General features: G+C 50.4%; 1 protein-coding gene across 1 annotated transcript in view; it reads left to right on the forward strand.

Annotated features, from left to right (window-relative positions):
* The window catches only part of NISCH (nischarin), a 173,523-nt gene that overhangs the window by 36,679 nt on the left and 115,620 nt on the right, over nucleotides 1–21,224 (forward strand). The window contains exons 2-4 of the mRNA XM_086939404.1: nucleotides 12,420–12,503; nucleotides 14,129–14,311; nucleotides 15,866–15,914. Of these exons, the coding sequence (XP_086795530.1) occupies nucleotides 12,420–12,503; nucleotides 14,129–14,311; nucleotides 15,866–15,914 (316 nt within the window). The remainder of the gene's footprint in view (nucleotides 1–12,419; nucleotides 12,504–14,128; nucleotides 14,312–15,865; nucleotides 15,915–21,224) is intronic.

Raw genomic sequence — 21,224 nt, forward strand, 5'->3', positions numbered from 1 at the left:
ATTACCTAACCCTCTCAGTTGCGATTGTGCTTTTGTATCCTAAGTATACAGTATATTCTTCCACAGGAACCACTGTCTTTCCTATATAACTATTACCCTGGTTCCTTAGTGAGTAGGGTTCCCCTGTTTCTTCTCTTTCTCCACATGTTAAATGTCATTGCAACCCCTTCTGCCTGGTCCCTTCCCAATCCCTCCACTCGCCCCTCTTGCATGTATCCATTGATCTAAGCGAGTGCTGTTTCCTGTTCAAGACCCCTTCCGGGTCAGCCTTCTGAGCGCGGGCCCCTGCTAGGAGAGTGAGTGAGTGAGTGAGTGTGGTGCACGATTTTTTTATTTTTTTATTTGAAAAGTTTTATATAGCGCGAACAAGATCTTTACTGATATCAGAGCGCTTTACAAGGACAAGGGGGTGATAGGATAATAGTATGTAAAAGTTGAGGTAGTTAGGTACAAGGTGCATAGTTACATAGGTACATAGGTATGTCACAATACAAGAGGTAGGTCAAAATTGAGGTAGAGTAGGTACAAGGTGCATAGTCAACAGGTGCGCCAATAATATAAAAGTACAAAAAGAAGGAGCATATACTTGTTTAAGCGTTCTCAAAATGCTTTTGGAGATAGCATAAAGGTAGGGATAGTTGAGGTAGGTGAGTACAGGGTGCATAGTCCTACAGGTGGATCAATAATACAAGAGTAGGAATAGTTGAGGTGGTGTAGGTACAGTATGCAGAGTCAGACAGGTGCGTCAGTAATATAGACATATACGAAGAGGGAACGTATACAATCAGCTTACAATACAAGTAATACACATAGTCCAAGGGGTCGGGCAGGAAGTAAGAGCGGATTCTTGAGAAATACCGAATAATAGATCATGTGTATTTAGCCATGAGAATCGCTTTTACTTCTTTCTTAAAAAGTTTGTTGGAGGGGATGAGCCTGGTTTCAGGAGGGAGTGAGTTCCAGATCCTGGGCGCCATTCCCGAGAAGGAGCGTTTATAAGTTTTTTCCTTCTGGAATCTTCGAGGCTTCAGCAGAAGATTGTTTGTGCTTCTAGTAGTTCTAGAGCCACCAGAGATTGTCAGCTTTTGCGTGAGGTAGACGGGTGAGTTCATGTGTACAGCCTTGTGTGTCATGCAGGCGATTTTCAGATGTATTCTGGCTTCAAAAAGTAGCCAGTTCAGGGATTTAAAGTCGGGGGAAATATGCGAGTGCTTTTTTGAGCCAGTGATGAGTCTCGCTGCAGCGTTAAGGGACGCTCTTAGGGGTGCCGTTGTAGTTAGTGGGAGCCCGCAGAGGGCGGTGCTTCCGTATTCTATGTGCGGGACGACTATGGATTGTACCGCAGTTTGGAAGTCTTTGGCTGGAAGGAAGGGTTTAAGTTTTCTCAAGGTGTTGATTTGAAAGTTCGCTCCTTTGGTTGCCTTGCTGATGTGCTGCTGCATGTTGAGATTGGCGTCAAGTGTTACGCCTAAAGATTTTGCTGAGTCTACGATGGTGGGTTGTACATTTAGTGCAGTTAGGTGATTAAGCCATGTTTGAGCGGTAGAGATTTTTGCGGGAGGTGCAATCAGGAGGAACTCTGTCTTCAGCGCATTGAGTTTGCAGCTCCTGTCTGACCCTGGGAGGGAGGGAGGAGCCTTCCAACTTGCCGTCTTCACCCCAGAGCTCTGCTTGAGAGACTGCAGGTTTTTTGGAGAACTTCAAGCTACTTGGAGTCTGTGTTCATTGTCTCGGACACTGGACGTTGCTCTCGTTCTCCTGACCGCCGTCGTTGCAGCGACGTCCCTTGCAACTGCTTTCATTAGCATTTTAATTCTGCAGTCTCTGCCAAGCATTGCTAGGTAAGTCCTTTGAGCATCTGTGTGTGGTAGCTTGGTGGCAAAGCTGTGGCAATCCAACAGGTCGCCCACCCCCTCCTCACCCCCCCCACCAACCTCCCCAAGGGCAGGGGTGTGGAGGGCCGAATCCGTCACATGCAGGGGTGTGGAGTGCCGACCCAGTCGCGGGCAGGGCTGTGTGCAGTCTAAGCAGTCACTCTGACTCTGGCATCTGTTATACAGTGATTGGTGGAGAATCCAATCAACCCGTAGAGGTGAAACATTAAAGGGGCACCAGGCTGGACACTGACCTGGTAGTACACAGGAGACTCGCGTTAACCTATTGATGGACTCAGCTAACGTGGTCTTAGATCATCATTGCTAAAAGAAGACTTTGGTGGCCAATCACACTGAAGCCGCAGTGAGCGCACAGGACCGGATTCACCACAGCAGTGAGCGCACAGGATCGGGGTCCCCACAGCAGTAAGCGCACAGGACCGGGGTCCCCACAGCAGTGAGCGCACAGGACCGGATTCCCCACAGCAGTGAGCGCACAGGACCGGATTCCCCACAGCAGTGAGCGCACAGGACCGGGGTCCCCACAGCAGTGAGCGCACAGGACCGGGGTCCCCACAGCAGTGAGCGCACAGGACCGGGGTCCCCACAGCAGTGAGCGCACAGGACCGGGGTCCCCACAGCAGTGAGCGCACAGGACCGGGGTCCCCACAGCAGTGAGCGCACAGGACCGGATTCCCCGCAGCAGTGAGCGCACAGGACCGGGGTCCCATGCAGCAGTGAGCGCACAGGACCGGGGTCCCATGCAGCAGTGAGCGCACAGGACCGGGGTCCCCACAGCAGTGAGCGCACAGGACCGGGGTCCCCACAGCAGTGAGCGCACAGGACCGGGGTCCCCACAGCAGTGAGCGCACAGGACCGGGGTCCCCACAGCAGTGAGCGCACAGGACCGGGGTCCCCACAGCAGTGAGCGCACAGGACCGGGGTCCCCGCAGCAGTGAGCGCACAGGACCGGGGTCCCATGCAGCAGTGAGCGCACAGGACCGGGGTCCCATGCAGCAGTGAGCGCACAGGACCGGGGTCCCCGCAGCAGTGAGCGCACAGGACCGGGGTCCCCGCAGCAGTGAGCGCACAGGACCGAGGTCCCCGCAGCAGTGAGCGCACAGGACCGGGGTCCCCGCAGCAGTGAGCGCACAGGACCGGGGTCCCCGCAGCAGTGAGCGCACAGGACCGGGGTCCCCGCAGCAGTGAGCGCACAGGACCGGGGTCCCCACACCAGTGAGCGCACAGGACCGGGGTCCCCACACCAGTGAGCGCACAGGACCGGGGTCCCCGCAGCATTGAACGCACAGGACCGGGGTCCCCGCAGCATTGAACGCACAGGACCGGGGTCCCCGCAGCATTGAACGCACAGGACCGGGGTCCCCGCAGCATTGAACGCACAGGACCGGGGTCCCCGCAGCATTGAACGCACAGGACCGGGGTTCCCACACCAGTGAGCGCACAGGACCGGGGTCCCCACACCAGTGAGCGCACAGGACCGGGGTCCCCGCAGCATTGAACGCACAGGACCGGAGTTCCCACACCAGTGAGCACACATGCCTGGATTCCCCACGGCAGTGAGCGCACAGGACCGGAGTCCTCCCAGCCTCCTACAGTGCAGGTTCTGGAGTGGTAAAACTAAAGCTCTTGGTTACCGGTAACTGAACCGAAATTGCTGAATTGTAGAAACCAAATTGAAGCCTCCAATGGTAGGGCTGAAGAAAGCTAAAAAGCAGAACCAAAGTCCAGGGGCTACTTTCACAACTTCTTAGAAGGCAACCGCTGCCCGGGGCTGCAGCGCAGAGATGAGCAAGTCCTTGCGAGTTGTCCACTTTCACAAGATCCCAGAATAGATTTGACGCAGTCCTTGTGCTTTCTTGGTCAGGAATTAGGCAGGTAAAAGGCGCGATGGACTCCTCAAAACACTGAGTGAAAGAACCACCCGCGTCTGCACCGGTCTCCACACGTTGAGATACTCATCAGCATCTGCAGCGGTCTCCACACGTTGTGGTCTCCACATGTTGAGATACCCATCAGCGTCTGCACCGGTCTCCTCACGTTGAGATGCCCATCAGCGTCTGCACCGGTCTCCACACGTTGAGATGCCCATCAGCGTCTGCACCTGTCACCACACGTTGAGATGCCCATCAGCGTCTGCACCGGTCTCCACACGTTGAGATGCATATCAGCGTCTGCACCGGTCTCCACGCGTTGAGATGCACATCAGCGTTTGCACCGGTCTCCACACATTAAGATGCCCATCACCGTCTGCACCGGTTTCCACACGTTGAGATGCCAGGGTCTGCACCGGTCCCACATGTTGAGATACCCATCAGCATCTGCACACGTTGAGATGCCCATCAGCTTCTGCACCGGCCTCCACACGTTGAGATACCCATCAGCGTCTGCACCAGTCTCCACACATTAATATGCACATCAGCCTCTGCAGTGGTTTCCACGTGTTGTGGTCTCCACACGTTCAAATGCCCATCAGCGTCTGCACTGGTCTCCACACGATGAGATGCACATCAGCGTGTGCACCGGTCTCCACACATTGAGATGCACATCAGTGTCTACACCGGTCTCCATACGTTGAGATGCCAGGGTCTGCATCGGTCCCACATGTTGAGATGCCCATCAGTGTCTGCACACGTTGAGATGCCCATCAGCGTCTGCACCAGTCTCCACACGTTGAGATGCCCATCCGCGTCTGCACCTGTCTCCACACGATGAGATGCACATCAGCGTCTGCACCTGTCTCCACACGATGAGATGCCCATCAGCGTCTGCAGCGGTCTCCACACATTGAGATGCCCATCAGCGTCTGCAGCGGTCTCCACACATTGAGATGTACATCAGCGTCTGCACCGGTCTCCATACGTTGAGATGCCAGGGTCTGCACCGGTCCCACATGTTGAGATGCCCATCAGTGTCTGCACCAGTCCCACATGTTGAGATGCCCATCAGCGTCTGCAGCGGTCTCCACACATTGAGATGCCCATCAGCGTCTGCACCAGTCTCCACACGTTGAGGTGCCCATCAACGTCTGCACCAGTCTCCCCATGTTGAGATGCCCATCAGCATCTACATCGGTCTCCACACGCTGAGATGCCAGTCAGTGTCTGCACCAGTCCCACATGTTGAGATGCCCATCAGCGTCTGCACCGGTCTCCACACGTTAAGATGCCCATCACTGTCTGCACCGGTCTCCCCATGTTGAGATGCCCATCAGCATCTACATCAGTCTCCAAACGCTGAGATGCCAGTCAGTGTCTGCACCAGTCCCACATGTTGAGATGCCCATCAGCGTCTGCACCGGTCTCCACACGTTAAGATGCCCATCACTGTCTGCACCGGTCTCCCCATGTTGAGATGCCCATCAGCATCTACATCGGTCTCCACACGCTGAGATGCCAGCCAGTGTCTGCACCAGTCCCACATGTTGAGATGCCCATCAGCGTCTGCACCGGTCTCCACACGTTAAGATGCCCATCACTGTCTGCACCGGTCTCCCCATGTTGAGATGCCCATCAGCATCTACATCGGTCTCCACACGCTGAGTTGCCAGCCAGTGTCTGCACCAGTCCCACATGTTGAGATGCCCATCAGTGTCTGCACCGGTCTCCACACGTTGAAATGCACATCAGCGTCTGCACCGGTCTCCCCATGTTGAGATGCCCCTCAGCATCTACATCGGTCTCCACTAAGCATGGGCGGAAAATCCGTTCCGCTCGCGGATTTTGCGGATTTTCGGTAAATTCGCAATCCGCGAATTTACCGCAAATCCGCGAGCGGCGGATTTTTCCGGGGGCAAAAGTTCAAGCCTGGCCTGTTGTAACTATTTTAGGATGGCGCCGGCAAGCTGCCAGCGCCATCCTAAAATAGTTACTAAGTTAGCTTCAACAGGAAGCTCTAATAGATAAAATAAAGCAGGTGCTCGAACCTGCTTTATTTTATCTATTAGAGCTTCCTGTTGAAGCTAATTTAGTAAGTATTTTAGGATGGCGCTGGCAGCTTGCCGGCGCCATCCTAAAATATTTACAACATGCCCTTCCTGTGACCCTTCCTGTGACTCATTCGTCGTCGAGGCAGGTGTGCCTTCTTCCCAAATCTACCGTGGAAAATCAGCTGTGGTGCTGGATAGAGGCTTTTGCATCCTTGACTTTCACGAGCGCAATACCCGTGCTGTTCCTGTGACCAGGAGCTTTTTCTCTTCATCTGCTGAACTGATCTTTCTCTGACCTTTTATGCACACAAGAGGCATGTGAACTCGCATGGAAGCCCCGCACGTTTGGCCCCGCGCACACACTCGCGGTTTGCACCGTCTTCCCGCCATTCACCCACTATGATGGACAGCTCACTCAAGGGACCCCTGCGCCCTTCGGGGCGATTGCATAGTAACACACACATGGTCGCTCAAACTAGTTGATGCTCAAATTCAGTGACTCATTCATTAGCCCAAAAACAATCATGAGCGTCTTCGAGGCTGGACAGGTGTGCCTCTTCCCAAATCTACCGTGGAAAGTCAGCTGTGATGCTGGGTAGAGGCCTTTGCATCCTTGACTTTCATGAGCGCAATCCCCGTGCTGTTCCTGTGACCAGGAGCTTCTTTCTCTTCATATTATTGTGTTCGCACAGGTTGCTGCAAGTTCGCACGCGTTTTGTACAATTTCGCAATTTGCGAAATTGTACAAAACCCTCGCGAACTTGCAGAAACCCGTGCGAACATAAAAAAAAATCCTCAAATTCGCGAGAATTCGCGGATTTTGCGGATTGCGAGTTCGCAAATCCACAAAATCCGCGAACGCGAGATCCGCAAAATTCGCCCATGCTTAGTCTCCACACGCTGAGATGCCAGTCAGTGTCTGCACCAGTCCCACATGTTGAGATGCCCATCAGCGTCTGCACCGGTCTCCACACGTTAAGATGCCCATCACTGTCTGCACCGGTCTCCCCATGTTGAGATGCCCATCAGCATCTACATCGGTCTCCACACGCTGAGATGCCAGTCTGTGTCTGCACCAGTCCCACATGTTGAGATGGCCCATCAGCGTCGGCACCGGTCTCCACACGTTGAAATGCACATCAGCGTCTGCACCGGTCTCCACAGGTTGAGATGCCCGTCAGCGTCTGCACCGGTCTCCACACGTTGAGACTCCCATGAGCTCTGAAGCAAGCTTTTAAGGGCCTGCCCAGGTCACACACTCCCTGAAGGAGCTCATGGAGCTAGCCTGCCCATCAGCTTTGAGGAGGGAGACTTCTCCTCCAGCCCTGGGGCTGGGTGGATGTTGGGAATCTGGCGCCATTGTTAGACCAGATCTCTACAATGCTTCCTGGAAGAGCTGCTTTGTGTTGCATGATTTCCAGTATCAGAAGGGTTACAGCGTGACCAGGAGGAACCAAAATGACTGCCAGATGGGCTGGGGCAGGTAGAAGTACCTCGCCTCAACCCAAGGTGCGCTGGAAGTGACGCGGAATCAATGCCGGACTTAAGGGACTCCCTGGGGTCCCCACAACTAGACATGGGGATGTGCCTGATGTGGGTGGCTGCCCTTTTGAGCGGGCACAGTGTGTGCGCCGCGGGCAGCCTCATAGCACCAAGTCCCATCTGAAGACCACGCACTGGTCTCCACATGCTGAGATGCCCATCCGTGTCCGCACCGGCCACGGCTTCAGATTCTAACAGCTTCTCATTCTGTCGAAGGCGGAAACTGCCCTGCTTCTGTTGTATCAGGATGAATCGACCCCTGGCCTAGTGTGATCTGTTGAGTGCCACAATTGCGGATAACAAATGTCCTAAATCCGTATTGGTGGGTCTTGAAAGGCATCCTCCAGTTGTCATTAGAGTTGGCATGAGAAGTAGTGGTGGACGGAATTTTCGTAGTCGTGGTTCGCAAAGCTCAGCAAATTGGTAAAAAATCTCTGAGCACGCAGTTCCACAAACACGTGAAATTGCTTGTTATGCCCGTTCACAATGCTTTTTTCCTGTTCGCGAACGCAGTTTGCGTGCTCGGTGGGGGGGGTAATATCTTCCGAGCCCACATTTTGAAAGGGCAAACAAGCAAAAAAAACCTGCGAAGCCGTGGATTGCAGAAATTTTGGCAATTCTGCGTTCTCTGTGGAACGCAAAATTACCCAAATTCCACAAGCAGAACGGAATTTACTGCCCAGTCCTAGTGAGAAGTTGGAGTTTCAATGAGTGCTCCGATGAAACATGTCGCTGCACATCCTTGTTGGGTGCCACAGGTGCCCTCACTGGCATCTTGGCGCTACCACGTCTCATGACTGATGTAAGGAGCAATCGAGGTCAGCAGAACAAGGACTGCTTTCATGGCTCGCCGATAACTCATCGCCTGCATCCTCCATCAGGACCTTGTTCGACTTTGTCCCCCCCTAAAAAGGCTTCCACCGCTCCTTACAGGCTAACCTGTGGAGCCTACAAGACATTGCTGTGGTGGATGGAACTTCCTACTAGGCCTTGGTGTCACATCCTTTTTTCCACCAGAGTGAACTCTGAGTAATAAATACCTGCAGCGGCCACCACAGGGCAGCGAGGACCAGAGAACAGAGGGCTCCCCTGCTTGGGTTAAACATCAAGGGGCCACACGGCTTCTGTGGCAAACCTTGGGGCGTTCTAGAGGCGGTCATGCCCATGATGCCCTGCTTCAGGGGGGCGGGGGAGAGGTTCCTCCTGCTGAGTCCAGGCTGTAGCTTCTCCCATTGGCTGCACCTTTGACCCCACCCATCGTCCTGCTCAGGCTCCGCCCATTTCCCAGAATCCTTCCTTAGCTGCTTCCGGTTCCTGCAGTACACACTGCTCTATCTTTACTGAGTCCAGACTCTGTTGGCTTTCTCATCCTCGGATTCTTTTTTTCTTTTATCTTCTTTCTACATTTGCTTCTGATCGTTTCAAACACCCAGAAGTTGCTGGCTGCTTTTATGCTCTACCAGAAGTCATCGGTGTGTTTGAGTTGGCGCTGGTTCTGATGTTTCTCTGTGCCTAGACTCTCTTTTCATTCCTTTAAATTATGAATTCTCCAGGTTCTCAGGTTAATAATTCCCCATTCGTTGTGGTTTGTCCATTCTTTTGACTCCAGATTTGATTCTTTTCTTCCCATGAGTTCAAGACTTGGGTGGATTTTCCTGTTTACGGCTCATTGTCGGGTCTTTGATTAGTTTCATCTCCTTCTCCACTCTTACATTGAGTCTCTGCTTGGTTTTATCCTTCAGTGAGCTCTGGCTGCACACCTGTTCTTCCGTTACTGAGATGGTGCTCGATCTCTGTTCTTTCGTTGAACCCTGGCTACAGTTCTGCTGTTACTGAGATAAAGCTCAGTCTTTATTCTTTCATTGAACCCTGGCTATAGTTCTGCTGTTACTGAGATGAAGCTCAGTCTTTATTCTTTCATTGAACCCTGGCTATACTTCTGCTGTTACTGAGATGAAGCTCAGTCTTTATTCTTTCGTTGAACCCTGGCTATAGTTCTGCTGTTACTGAGATGAAGCTCAGTCTTTATTCTTTCGTTGAACCCTGGCTATAGTTCTGCTGTTACTGAGATGAAGCTCAGTCTTTATTCTTTCATTGAACCCTGGCTATAGTTCTGCTGTTACTGAGATAAAGCTCAGTCTTTATTCTTTCATTGAACCCTGGCTACAGTTATGCTGTTACTGAGATGAAGCTCAGTCTTTATTCTTTCGTTGAACCCTGGCTATAGTTCTGCTGTTACTGAGATAAAGCTCAGTCTTTATTCTTTCATTGAACCCTGGCTATAGTTCTGCTGTTAGTGAGATGAAGCTCGGTCTTTATTCTTTCATTGAACCCTGGCTATACTTCTGCAGTTACTGAGATGAAGCTCAGTCTTTGTTCTTTCGTTGAACCCTGGCTATACTTCTTCTGTTACTGAGATGAAACTCCGTCTTTATTCTTTCATTGAACCCTGGCTATACTTCTTCTGTTAATGAGCTGAAGGTTGATGTCCCTTCTTTCTGTGAATCCTGGCCATAATTCTTCCTTTACTGAGATGAAGCTCGTGTCCGTTCTTTCATTGAACCCTGGCTATAGTTCTGCTGTTACTGAGATGAAGCTCAGTCTTTATTCTTTCGTTGAACCCTGGCTATAGTTCTGCTGTTACTGAGATGAAGCTCAGTCTTTATTCTTTCATTGAACCCTGGCTATACTTCTGCAGTTACTGAGATGAAGCTCAGTCTTTGTTCTTTCGTTGAACCCTGGCTATACTTCTTCTGTTACTGAGATGAAACTCAGTCTTTATTCTTTCATTGAACCCTGGCTATAGTTCTTTTGTTACTGAGTTGAATCTCGGTCTCTGTTCTTTCGGTTAACTCTGGCTGTAGTTCTTCCTTTACTGAGTTGAAGATTGGTCTGTTTTTTCTTCGAACCCTCACAATAGTTCTTTCGTTACTGAGATGAAGCTCAGTGTCCATTCTTTTGTTGAACCCTGGCTATAGTTGTTCGGTTACTGAGATGAAGCTCAGTGTCCGTTCTTTTGTTGAACCCTGGCTATAGTTGTTCGGTTACTGAGATGAAGCTTGGTGTCCCTTCTTTTGGTGAATCCTGGCCATAATTCTTCCATTACTGAACTCCGGCTCAGCATCTTTCTCCATCTACCGAGTCCACGTTCGGTGTGGATTGTCCTGTCTTCTGGTGTCGCGCCTCTGCCTTGGTTTCATTGCTGAGCTCCGGTTCCACAACGTTTCCTTCATTAATGTGCCCAGGTCCAGAGCAGTTCTTCATGGAGCTCCACCTTAGTCTGGATTCTCCTGCATCTGATCTTGTATTACTGAACCCAGACGTGGTATCGATCCCTCCATCAAAACCTGCCGTAATGTGGAGATCTGAATCTCCGGTCCTCTTTCTTCCTTCAGCGTTGGTTCTTTCTTTGTAGCTATCGTAGACATGAGTTGTTATCAGAAGAAACCTCCATGACTGTTCTTGTATTTCCTTGAGTCCTTCTCCATGCTTGTCTTACAGCCTACAATGAGTGTCCGGGCATGAAGTTTAGAGATCCGCGTCTGTGCCTACGCCTCTGTTTTACTACTAATTGGCTGGGTCTACCATTCTGGGGAATCTGCCGACCCTGAGCTTGTGTGAGTGACAACCAGCGAAAGCACTTGCTTCAAAGTCAAGCGATGGTCGATCTTTTGGGTCCTCTTCACCTGCGCGTCAGTTAAAAGGTGTGTCCTGTGAGCTGTGCTGCTGCACGTCTGCTGCCACCTAAGATACTTTTAAATGGTTGGTAATACTCAGACGGACTGGCACACTGGCAGAGTCCAGTACTCTCCTTGCAACTGGGATTTCCCAGCAATGGAAACCTGGAGCGAGTAGACCAACCAACCACCTCCTGCCACCCACCACCAATCCACCACCTCCTGCCACCCACCACCACCCAACCACCATCACCCAATCACCTCCTGCCAACCACCATCACCCAACCACCTCCAGCAAATCGCCACCAGCCAATTACCACCAAACAACCACCTTCAGGCAACCACCACCAACCAACCATCTCCTGCCAGCCACCTCCAACCAACCGCCTCCAGATGACCGACAACCAACAAACCACCTTTGTCTGTCATATTGTAGATAGCATGCATTTCAATTACATGTGAAGATGGTGTGTACAGAGAGAGTCGGGGGCTTCACATTGTGAGGGGTGTGTCTGGAGCAGATGGAAGCCAACCAGCTTGTAGTTTAACACTCTTGTGACACCTCCCACGTTTCTTCACAAGTGTTTTGTGCTCCATGTGTCATAAGCTGCTGATGGGTCTAGAAGGACATGGAGTTAAGAGTGCAGGAAGAGTGTCCTCTTACTCCCACTGGGCAGCGGACTTGAAGCTAGACCGACTGACTGTTATTGGCAATGGCACTTTAGCGTGATGGCGTTCATCATTGGGAGAGTGCACCCAGTCATCGCTACATTTGTGCACATACTGGCTCCTGCACCGTACCAGGAATTTTAGGTACCTGCTGGGGGAAATGGAGAGGGGATAGGTCGGGGGATCCTCCTGTCCTCACCTATTGCAAGAACGCCCATGTTCTGATCTGTTATCCGAATCGTCTGTGGGATAGTGCCTTCTGTGGCTGGGCTGTCATCACCTGTTTAACTTCTGCAGCACGATAAATTGACATGTGATGATCATACATAAGACAATGGTGCAAAGGCCACGCCTCATTTGGGCCCTCTCCAGAGACCGCCCTTTTCAATGCCTTCCAGGACAGGCCCAGTGATCTGTGAACACTGTCCTCTGCGGGTGGCAGGAGCTCTGAGCATGTATATACTTCTAGGGTCTGGTTCATTGTATGCCCTGCAGGATTGCTGGGTTCATGTGTACACAAGAGTGAGAGACCAGATGGTATAGTATGACCAAGGGCTGTATGCAGCCGTGGTGAGTGTGGTGTTCAACCCCTACCCTGAGACCCTCGCAGCGCTACTAATATCGCTTTGTCCCTGTGGTGTTGGTGATCGGTTGAATGAAGCTTTGCCAATATTGATCTTTGATCTGATGTTAGTTTTTTTTCTTTTTTAGGTCTACATCATTCAGGTGAGCGTCGGCGCCCATCGGTGGACGGTGAAACATCGCTACAGCGACTTCCACGAGCTTCAAGAGAAGGTAAATCCTGAACTCCTCCTCAGTGGTGCAAAGTGAACAACCCTGATCTGACCATAATTACAGGAAATACTTAATTTGCTGAATATGGGGCCCCTGCTTGCAGAATCCAAGATGGCGGCTCAGACCCCATTGTCTGTAACGCAGGGTTGGACAAAAACGGACTGTACCATTCGCAAACAGAAGTGGCCATCGTGGAACAGTTAATTGATTATAAAGTATAAAAATAAGACCGTTGTCTCTGCACATGCCTAGATTTCCCTCTTTGAATGTGTTTTTTTTTTTACTTTGAGAAAAAAACATTCTAAGATGCTGCCCATGTGCTGACGGTGGCCTCCTTGGAATGTTTTTCCTCAAAGTATTCTAAAATGAACGCTTGTATATGTGCAGGCTTGTGTATGCATTCTAATGCTCTGGTGGCTGTCTGTAAGAGTTTCTACTAACCCTGTGCGTAGGAGTACGCTACGCTTGCGTAGTTTGCACAACTACTCGCTACGCGAATTACACATAGTACAGTGCAAAAATATGTAGCGTAGTGTAGCGAGCATTTTTTGCCTGCTCGCGGCCCTCAAAGTCAAGTTGGCGATCGCGAGCGAGCAACATAACATCCCAGCGAACTTTTTCCTCGTTCGCGAGAAGCATCATCAAGTTGCCGATTGCGAGCGTGGAAAATAAACCTCCCGGCGAGATTCTCAATACATAGAGGTCAAGTTTCTCATTGCGAGTGGTCGCGTATGCTCGCGACTTCTCTCGATGAGAATTTACCAGTCCACATTGAGAAAGCTGCAGCTCGAGTACAAATCTACTCGAGCGGCAAAAACGACTGCTTGCACTGTGCAAGATGCGGTTCGCAATGATTACACAGTGCAGACAAGCATCCGGCACTGTGCAATCAGTGCAAACAGCATTTTGCCCAGTGCACTACGCAGTTCCCGTAGCTACGTGTAGTGCGAAGTGCACTTTGCGTAGCTACGAGTAGCGCTACTACGCCCAGGGTTAGTTTCTACTTATTACTTTACCATTCCAAGATAGCCGCAGCCATTTCAAACTGTAAATTAGAAGTAAAGTATGTGCAGCGTTCCATGCACGTGCATGGAAGAAAGTGGCCTGACGGCAGTGTGCGGCTGCTGTGTGCTTGCAAAAAATATATACAAACATTTTTGTTAAAACCGTTTTTTTTTTTTTTTTTTTTTTTTTTAAAAGCCAGAGGGGAGGGGTGAGAGACACCAAAACCATGTGCTAAAACTGAGAGGAAAAAAAATTGTCCTCATGTCGGCTGTGGAAGGAGCCAAGTAATCCAGTCAGAAGTGTTGAAATCTAGCGGTGCTCCAGGGGCATTACAAACGAATGAATGTGGAGGAAAGCCACTGAACAAGGAGTAGAAAACTAGATGGACAATAAAGTCATCCAATCATGAGCAGACTCTTGCCTTAAGATCTATATCCTTATAGGCACCCTGATGTTGCCTCCTAAAGCTCTAGCTTGGATTGATGAGTGTTGCACGTCTGCCGGCCTTGTCGGCCTGGTTTGAGCATACTCTACTCGCTTCCCCTGTCCCTCTTTGGTCCTAAGCCAGGCTGTTCCTCACACTTATGTCCATTAATGCCTTTTACATGTTTATTTTTCAGCTCAGCGCAGAAAAGAGAATTGACAAAAATCTTCTGCCTCCAAAAAAGATGATTGGAAAGAATTCCAAGAGCCTCGTGGAGAAAAGACAGAAGGATCTGGAGGTCTACCTGCAGGCCGTCCTGGCGCTCTTCCCTGTCGCGGCCCCCAAAGTCCTCGGTCACTTTCTACACTTCAACTTGTATGTAAGTCAAGAGCCCTTGTTGGGGGTCATTGGGTCTTGGGTGGGGGGCGGGGGGGTTGGTGTGAGAGGGTTGGCAGCAGGTCCTTCTGTCACTTCTGCTGTATGAATCCTGTTCATTGGACCGCCATTAATGGAGGGATACGTTTCATCTTTGTGGTATCACACTGGCCCCTTCTTCAGAACACAGTTACATTTAAGTTATGTTTTTTAAGCCCACAGCCTCAGGGTTTTATAAAGAGGGTGTTTGGAAGGGTGAGGGTTTTGTTAATGGGGTGTCGGGGGGGTCAGTATTTTATGAAGGGGGTCTCTGGCAGGGTCAGTGTTTTGGGAAGGGATCTTTCAAGAGTGCTGGGATTTGGTGTTTGTTGTGATGGGGGGGGGGGGGTGTTTCTGTAAGTATCAGGTGTTGGTGACAGTGTGACTGTCTAGTAGTGACGGGTTGAGTCTGGCCAATGATTGGCGCCCTTGCTCCTCGGTTGTTGACTTAATGAAAAGCTCATATTAGTGGACTGCGAGCGTTTGCAGAATAGTTGATAATTATGTGGAGGGGGGGCGTCCGCACCACCTGATGTTCGCTTGAATGTTATTGTCTTATTTGTGTTGAAGGTGTGAAATCTCCTCCCCTGAAAAAAAATAAGATATCTAGAATATTCCAGATGTTGTCCTTCATAATGGACCTCAGATTGTTTGTGTCTGTGAATAAAAGCTTTGAAGTGCACAGAGGGGCCCCTCCCCACACACTCTCCCAGGCCATCGCAGTGTGAAGAGCCCATCAAACAAATAGTATTTGTGTAGCACGGCTAATCACCCCTCCCCCCTCACCCCCAGGGGTATCCAGGCGCTGTGCTGCCGGTATCAGTCGAAGAGCCAGGTCTGGAGTCAGTTCCTGAAGTCCGTCAGCGAGGGTGCAGTGCCAAGGTGGAGGGTGACGGCATTCCCGGCTTTGGTGGCGCGGTGGAATGAGCGTCCCCCACAGCGGCTGCAGCAGCAGATACGTGGTGTTAGGGCGAGGTGTGCGGAGCGGAGGTTGGTGGAAGATCAGGCGGTGGTTCATATAGGTGGGTCCTTGGTTGAGGAGGGCTTTGGTGGCGCGTTGGAATGTGCGTCTCCGGCAGGGGCTGCAGCAGATACGTGGTGTCTGAGCGAGGGCGAGAGGTACGGAGCGGAGGTTGGTGGAAGATCGGGTGGTGGTTCATGTAGTCGGGTCCTTGGTTGAGGAGGGCTTTGGTGGCGCGGTGGAATGCGAGTCTCCTGCAGGGGCTGCAGCAGATACGTTGTGTCTGAGCGAGGGCGAGAGGTACGGAGCGGAGGTTGGTGGAAGATCAGGCGGTGGTTCATGTAGGCGGGTCCTTGGTCGTGGAGGGCTTTGTATGCTTGGGTCAGGAGCTTGAACTGGCTTCTCTTCTGGATGAGGAGCCAGTGGAGGTCCTTCAGGTGCCAGGTGATGTGTGTCCTCTTGGGCAGGTTGAGACTGTCTGTCTGTCTGTCTCTGTCTGTGTCTGTTCTGGAGGTGAGGGCTGAGTTATAACTGCTCGTGTTCTGCTTCTGTCCGCAGGAGATTGACGGGATCACAGCAGCGCTGGCGGAGGAGCTGTTTCATCGAGGTGAGCTGCGCTCGATTACTACAGACTTACTATGCAGAGATTAACCACAGACGGGTTTGTTGAATGCTGTACCCACAAGTCCCCGTTGGATACTTCCAAGCAGACCCATGGGGGTGCGGAGGGACTCTGTCAGTCTCTTCACTTCAGTAGATGGTTTCCAATGCTAGACCAGCTGAAGGTGCCAGGCTACCGCCGCGGAGAGGGGAACCCTCGCTGGGGGTAGGAGTTCCTAAACCGCACCGAGCCCCCTCAAAGCAGCATTGCAGGCAGCGGTGGAACCGGTCCCTGACCCAGGAAGGTTTGATACTATCCCCCACTTCTGATCCCTCACATGTCTTCCTAGGACGGAGGGCATTGCAGGTAGGTCAGTCTGTACACTCCTCTTCACTGAGAGCCCCATCCTGTGTGAGCTAGATACATTTCAGGGCCAGTGCCAGTTTTGGGGGACACAGACTCACTCCTTTTTAAAACCCACCCTCCAGAAAGCCAAAGCCTGTGAGGCAAACCTCAGAGGGTCATGCCGTGGTCTGGAACTCAGTACGAGGCGCAAGAGACCTTTGGTGAATTAGAGCTCCCGAGGAGGCATTGAAGCGCTTTACGTCCAGTGCCACGCTGCCTGGAACCCCACGTCGGTGGTCAGTCCACTGGTCTCGGAGTCCGTCTTGCCTTGTACAGGAAACCACTCCATGCATTAACTCCAGTTTCTGTGGGGGCTTGAATGGCCGCTGTGATCCCTGGGGGGCTGTGGGAGAAGCAGGCGCTTGCTGGTATTAATAGATGACGTTGGGTTGCAGCGATATGGTTTCAAAAAAGAGAAATTAAGATGGAAGAAACAGTAGAATGTAGAAAGGGAAGAGAAGTGCATTGAAAATAAGGGAGGGAAACCGTAAAGATGTAATTGTGGTTGATTTTCAGGCAGGATTTTCAGGAGTCTCAGAAGGATGGTTGCAGTCTGTCAATGTAACCCGTAGAAAGGCGGTGCAAGACTTTCAAACCCAGAAACACCCCCACGTGCACCTACTCCAGAAGTGTTACTCAATGCTATGAAGTTAGTTTATGCAAACCCGTTTACACCATACATTAATTACACCTATACTATGCAAGATTTATTAAAACACCTGACGACTTAAAATAACCAAGTAGGTTGACATACATGTTGCTCTAATCACTGCCTGCTTGTGATTAATTCACTGCCTGGTTCGGAGGTGCTGTCCCCGACGCCCCCCTGAACCGCACCAGCCCCCCAGATCAGACCAGACCAGACCTCCTGTCCTACAGAATGGATGTGTCTGAGGTCACCATTCTCCTCAAATGTCCACCCGGCCCGTGGTGGCTGTAGTAAGATTAATGACCAGGGAGTGAAAAATCAAGTGCAGCAAAACTAAGATACGCAGTGAGGCCAGAAGCCTGGGCCCCCGTCCGTGCCTGTAGCGGTTTCTCGAGGGGATCGCCTTTTGGCGTTGCAGTGTGCGCAGTGTAATTCGCTTTATTTATTTACTTGCCTCCGATCGGCCGTATGCCAGAGTTTACTACCCTCCACCGTGACCCTCCCCTGCCCTCCTTCAAGGAGCCGCTACTGTTCCATGCTAGAGTTCGGACCCCAGACAGGATGGTGTTAAGACGCATAAAGACAGGGCGCCTCGAAGCCTGTGGACAACTTTGCACAGTGATACGCTTCAGGGCTTCGGAACCGGATGAATGTGTGAATTGCACTGATTGGATGCCAGAGCCTGGGGTTAGATTCTGATTTCCTTTAGCATTGGACCTCCGGAGTGTGGTGCTATGAACCTCAAATATCCCCAAACTGCCCACCGTCCGCCCACTCAAACAGCTGAAGCCCCCCATACTTGGCACGCTTGTGGCTCTGGTGGTGTCTGGTTATGGCTACCTGGCGTCTAGGCGCTGTCACTGGAGTCCAGCTAGTCTCGGACTGTAAGTCTGAACTCACTGGTCATGGTGAACAGTTTCGGGTGGCGTGTCACCCATGGGACAGTGGTGCCCAGCGCTGGCACCAGGCTGGCAAGGACCGAGCTGGAGGCTGTGAATGTCCTGGGCCTGGATGAGGGGGTCACATGGCTATCTCAGCAGCTTGGGGTAGAACCATGACTCAAACCCTCTTGAAGGCACCTGCAAGACCCGCCTGCAAGACCCGCCTGCAAGACCCACACCGGTGCCCACCGCGCAGCTCCGGACGCAGGCACCTCCATGGTGTCCGGATGGTGTGACGTGCATCCTGTGGGCCCTGGTCGCTCACTGTGGTGGTACCTGGAGTTCAGCCTGTACTTCTTAGGGTCTCCAATGGGCACACAGATGCCCTCTGTGTCAAGAGCCTTAGAAAGGAATGAGAATGTTTGCTTGTTGATGTGAGCGAGCCCCCTTCTGAGGAGTGACTAACAGGTCAGCCAATGGAGGTCGGGCGAACACTTCAAACAACTGGACAGATGTATCCTTAGAGCCCATAAAAGACCATAGAGTGAGGAGTTATGCACTATATGCGGATTGGTCAATCCAGGCAGGATTGAACAAACGTTTTAGTGGATCTGACCATGTTTACAGGGCACTGAAAGGGATCTTTAAAAACAACAGATGGATGACTGAGCCAATCAGATGGCTGCATTGTCACCTGTTAGTTACTCTTCCAGGAATCCAGGCTCATCTAAACGAACATGATCTAGTTTTCTGAGCGCCTCATACTGATCAGTTCTCATGAGATCCTGGAGCTGCAACCACCAGGCCGAAGAAACCTGTCGAAAAGGTGGTGGTCATGAAATAACTTTGCAACGCAGTGTCCCAGCATGCAAAGCAAGCGAGCATCATTCAGGGCAGGAATGGGAACCCAAAGCAGCCCTGGCAAATGTCAGACCATCCCCCGTGCGGTGCATAGTGAGTGCAGCGAGTGGGCCTGACCACGGGGTTTGGTGGGTCCCCCTCTGTAGGAAGGTGGATATCTGACTATGGTTACCCTCAAACTTTTTGCCTGGTGTTTAGCTGGTTTTTGACATAGTTGGCCTGGGATCCTGTTATTCAGGGCCCCAGGCTAATTGCTCTCTCCTTAAAATGGACTTCATGTACCTTAGGTGCATACACAATTGGAACTGGTTCACCTTATTGGCCCCTGTAACAGTGTACCCTAGGTACCCAGGGCATAGGTGCATCCAAGGCCTACCAGGGGCTGCAGCATGTATTGTGCCACCCCTGGCCTGGCCTCCATATTTGACACAACTGGCTGATCACTCAGCTGGGGTAAGTTGGTGTAATCACCTTTTACTTAGATATAGTATCCCTATATCTAACCTTAAACTGGACACATATGTTCCTATCAGCCACTCCTCTGGAAGGCCTCTTCAATCCTGGAGGCAGAGTGCTTGGACATATGTGAGATGGTGCTCTAGCATGAGCTGAGCCTGTCTGCAGCTGTCGGGAACCACTCCCTAAGCTGTTCCGGGATATTGCCATACCATATACTCTTAAGTGCATTATAATCCTCGCGGTTATATGCTATCTTTGGTTTGGCTTTATCAAAACATGTCGCGTAAGGTGTCATACGAATTGGAATACTATCCCCTCGACGGTTCTGTCGACGGGGATAGCATTCCACCCTTCTAGAGGGACACGACATGTGTGTAGCCTTAACCCCGGTTAAAGTTAACCAGAGCCTCAGCATCACAAAATGGATGCTGCCACCACAGACACGAGTCTGACCTCCTGCTGCTGGGAGTCCTTCCAGCGAGGGAGGCTTGGACAAAGGGTTTCCTGCCTTGGGAGGTGCGAGCACCACCCCAGACAGGGTTTTGTGTATTGGGTAGGACAGGGCTGAATAGAATCAGACATGCCCGGGGCACACAAGGTGTCCCCGTGCATAAGCCAGTCCAAACCGGTCCTGAGACTTTCCAGACCCAGGCCTGGCGAGGAGCTGGACAAAGGAAAGGGGGTGTAACCGCCCCCCTTCCTGGTTCCTCCCAGAGGAGGGACCTAGTAGGTGATCCACCCTATTGCATTCATAAAAGTACTTATTTATGTAAGTAGATCCAGTAAACGTTGGTATTCTTAAGTAGGTATTTATTGGTTAAAATTAGTAAAAAGGAAGGTAAGAAGGAGGCCCCACCGGGAGCAGCATCCAGCTGCTCAGCCCACTCCATCAAACTGACCACACATTCAAACCATGCACACAGGAACATTCCAATGACATCACACACACAGGCTGAGCAGCAGGGAAGGAGATGATCAGGATATAACACATCTCCCTCTTTTAAAACAATGAAAACAAAAGAGAGAAAGTGAAACTAAATACAGTATGTCCCGATGGTGACAAAATCAGGATTTCAAATAAGCAGTCAACATAGAAAATGAATAACTGTAAATAATATATCATGAAATAGCAATATATCATAACATAACAATTGTTGCATAAAAGATGAAGAAAGGACTAATATCTTTTCGCACAAAACCAGAGAGGAATCACATAACAACCAACCATCCCCCATCTCAAACAAAAACCCAAAATATCACCAAACATGGCAGTTGGCCAGACTGTCACGAAAAGCAATAATAAGGGAATCAAACTAGACAAAATGGCGTCACAATAGAATAACAAATTTAGGACGTAGGAGTTACCTCGCTATCCAAAACACACTTAAATAAGGTATAAAGAACAAAGCGCATAACACCTAATGCATGGGGTAGATGGGTACCTAACGACTCTCTATAACTGAACACCTCTAACTGAATAGAGCACATGCGTGGTTCAGGAAAATAAAACATGAATAAACAGAAATGAGGACTCAACCTCATATAATTTGATCTCAAACAATTGGAGCACCTCAAACCATGAGCACTTATGTGGCTCCGCAACAAATCCAAAAATACACACTAGCATTGAACTCCTCAAAGTTCAAGAAAATACACACTAGCATTGAACTCCTCAAAGTTCAGCAATAAATGTAGACTCTGCACGACTAATCGCAGTAAAGTGTGAACTCCTCTATTTAAAATAGAGCACTATTAAATAAGTGGTTCATCAAAAATCAGCATCAATGAATATCAACAACTTAATGAACGCCTCAAATTAATTGAGCACAAATGTGGTTCATTTCCATAAATAAATTCTAACATTGCCACAACTCAGCATAGTAAAACCTGACCATTAAAATCGACCTCATAAGCAAACAGTATAAATAAATTAATTCATCAATTTCAGCACATAACAGTTCCATTTTTTTTTTTTTTTTTAAATATATTTTTATTGCAGGAATTAGTAAATCGTTACAGTATCGACCAGCTTTGTATCATAGGCAGTATCAACAGTATAAG

This window comes from Lissotriton vulgaris, chromosome 9, assembly GCF_964263255.1.
Source record: "Lissotriton vulgaris chromosome 9, aLisVul1.2, whole genome shotgun sequence".
Taxonomy (NCBI): domain Eukaryota; kingdom Metazoa; phylum Chordata; class Amphibia; order Caudata; family Salamandridae; genus Lissotriton; species Lissotriton vulgaris.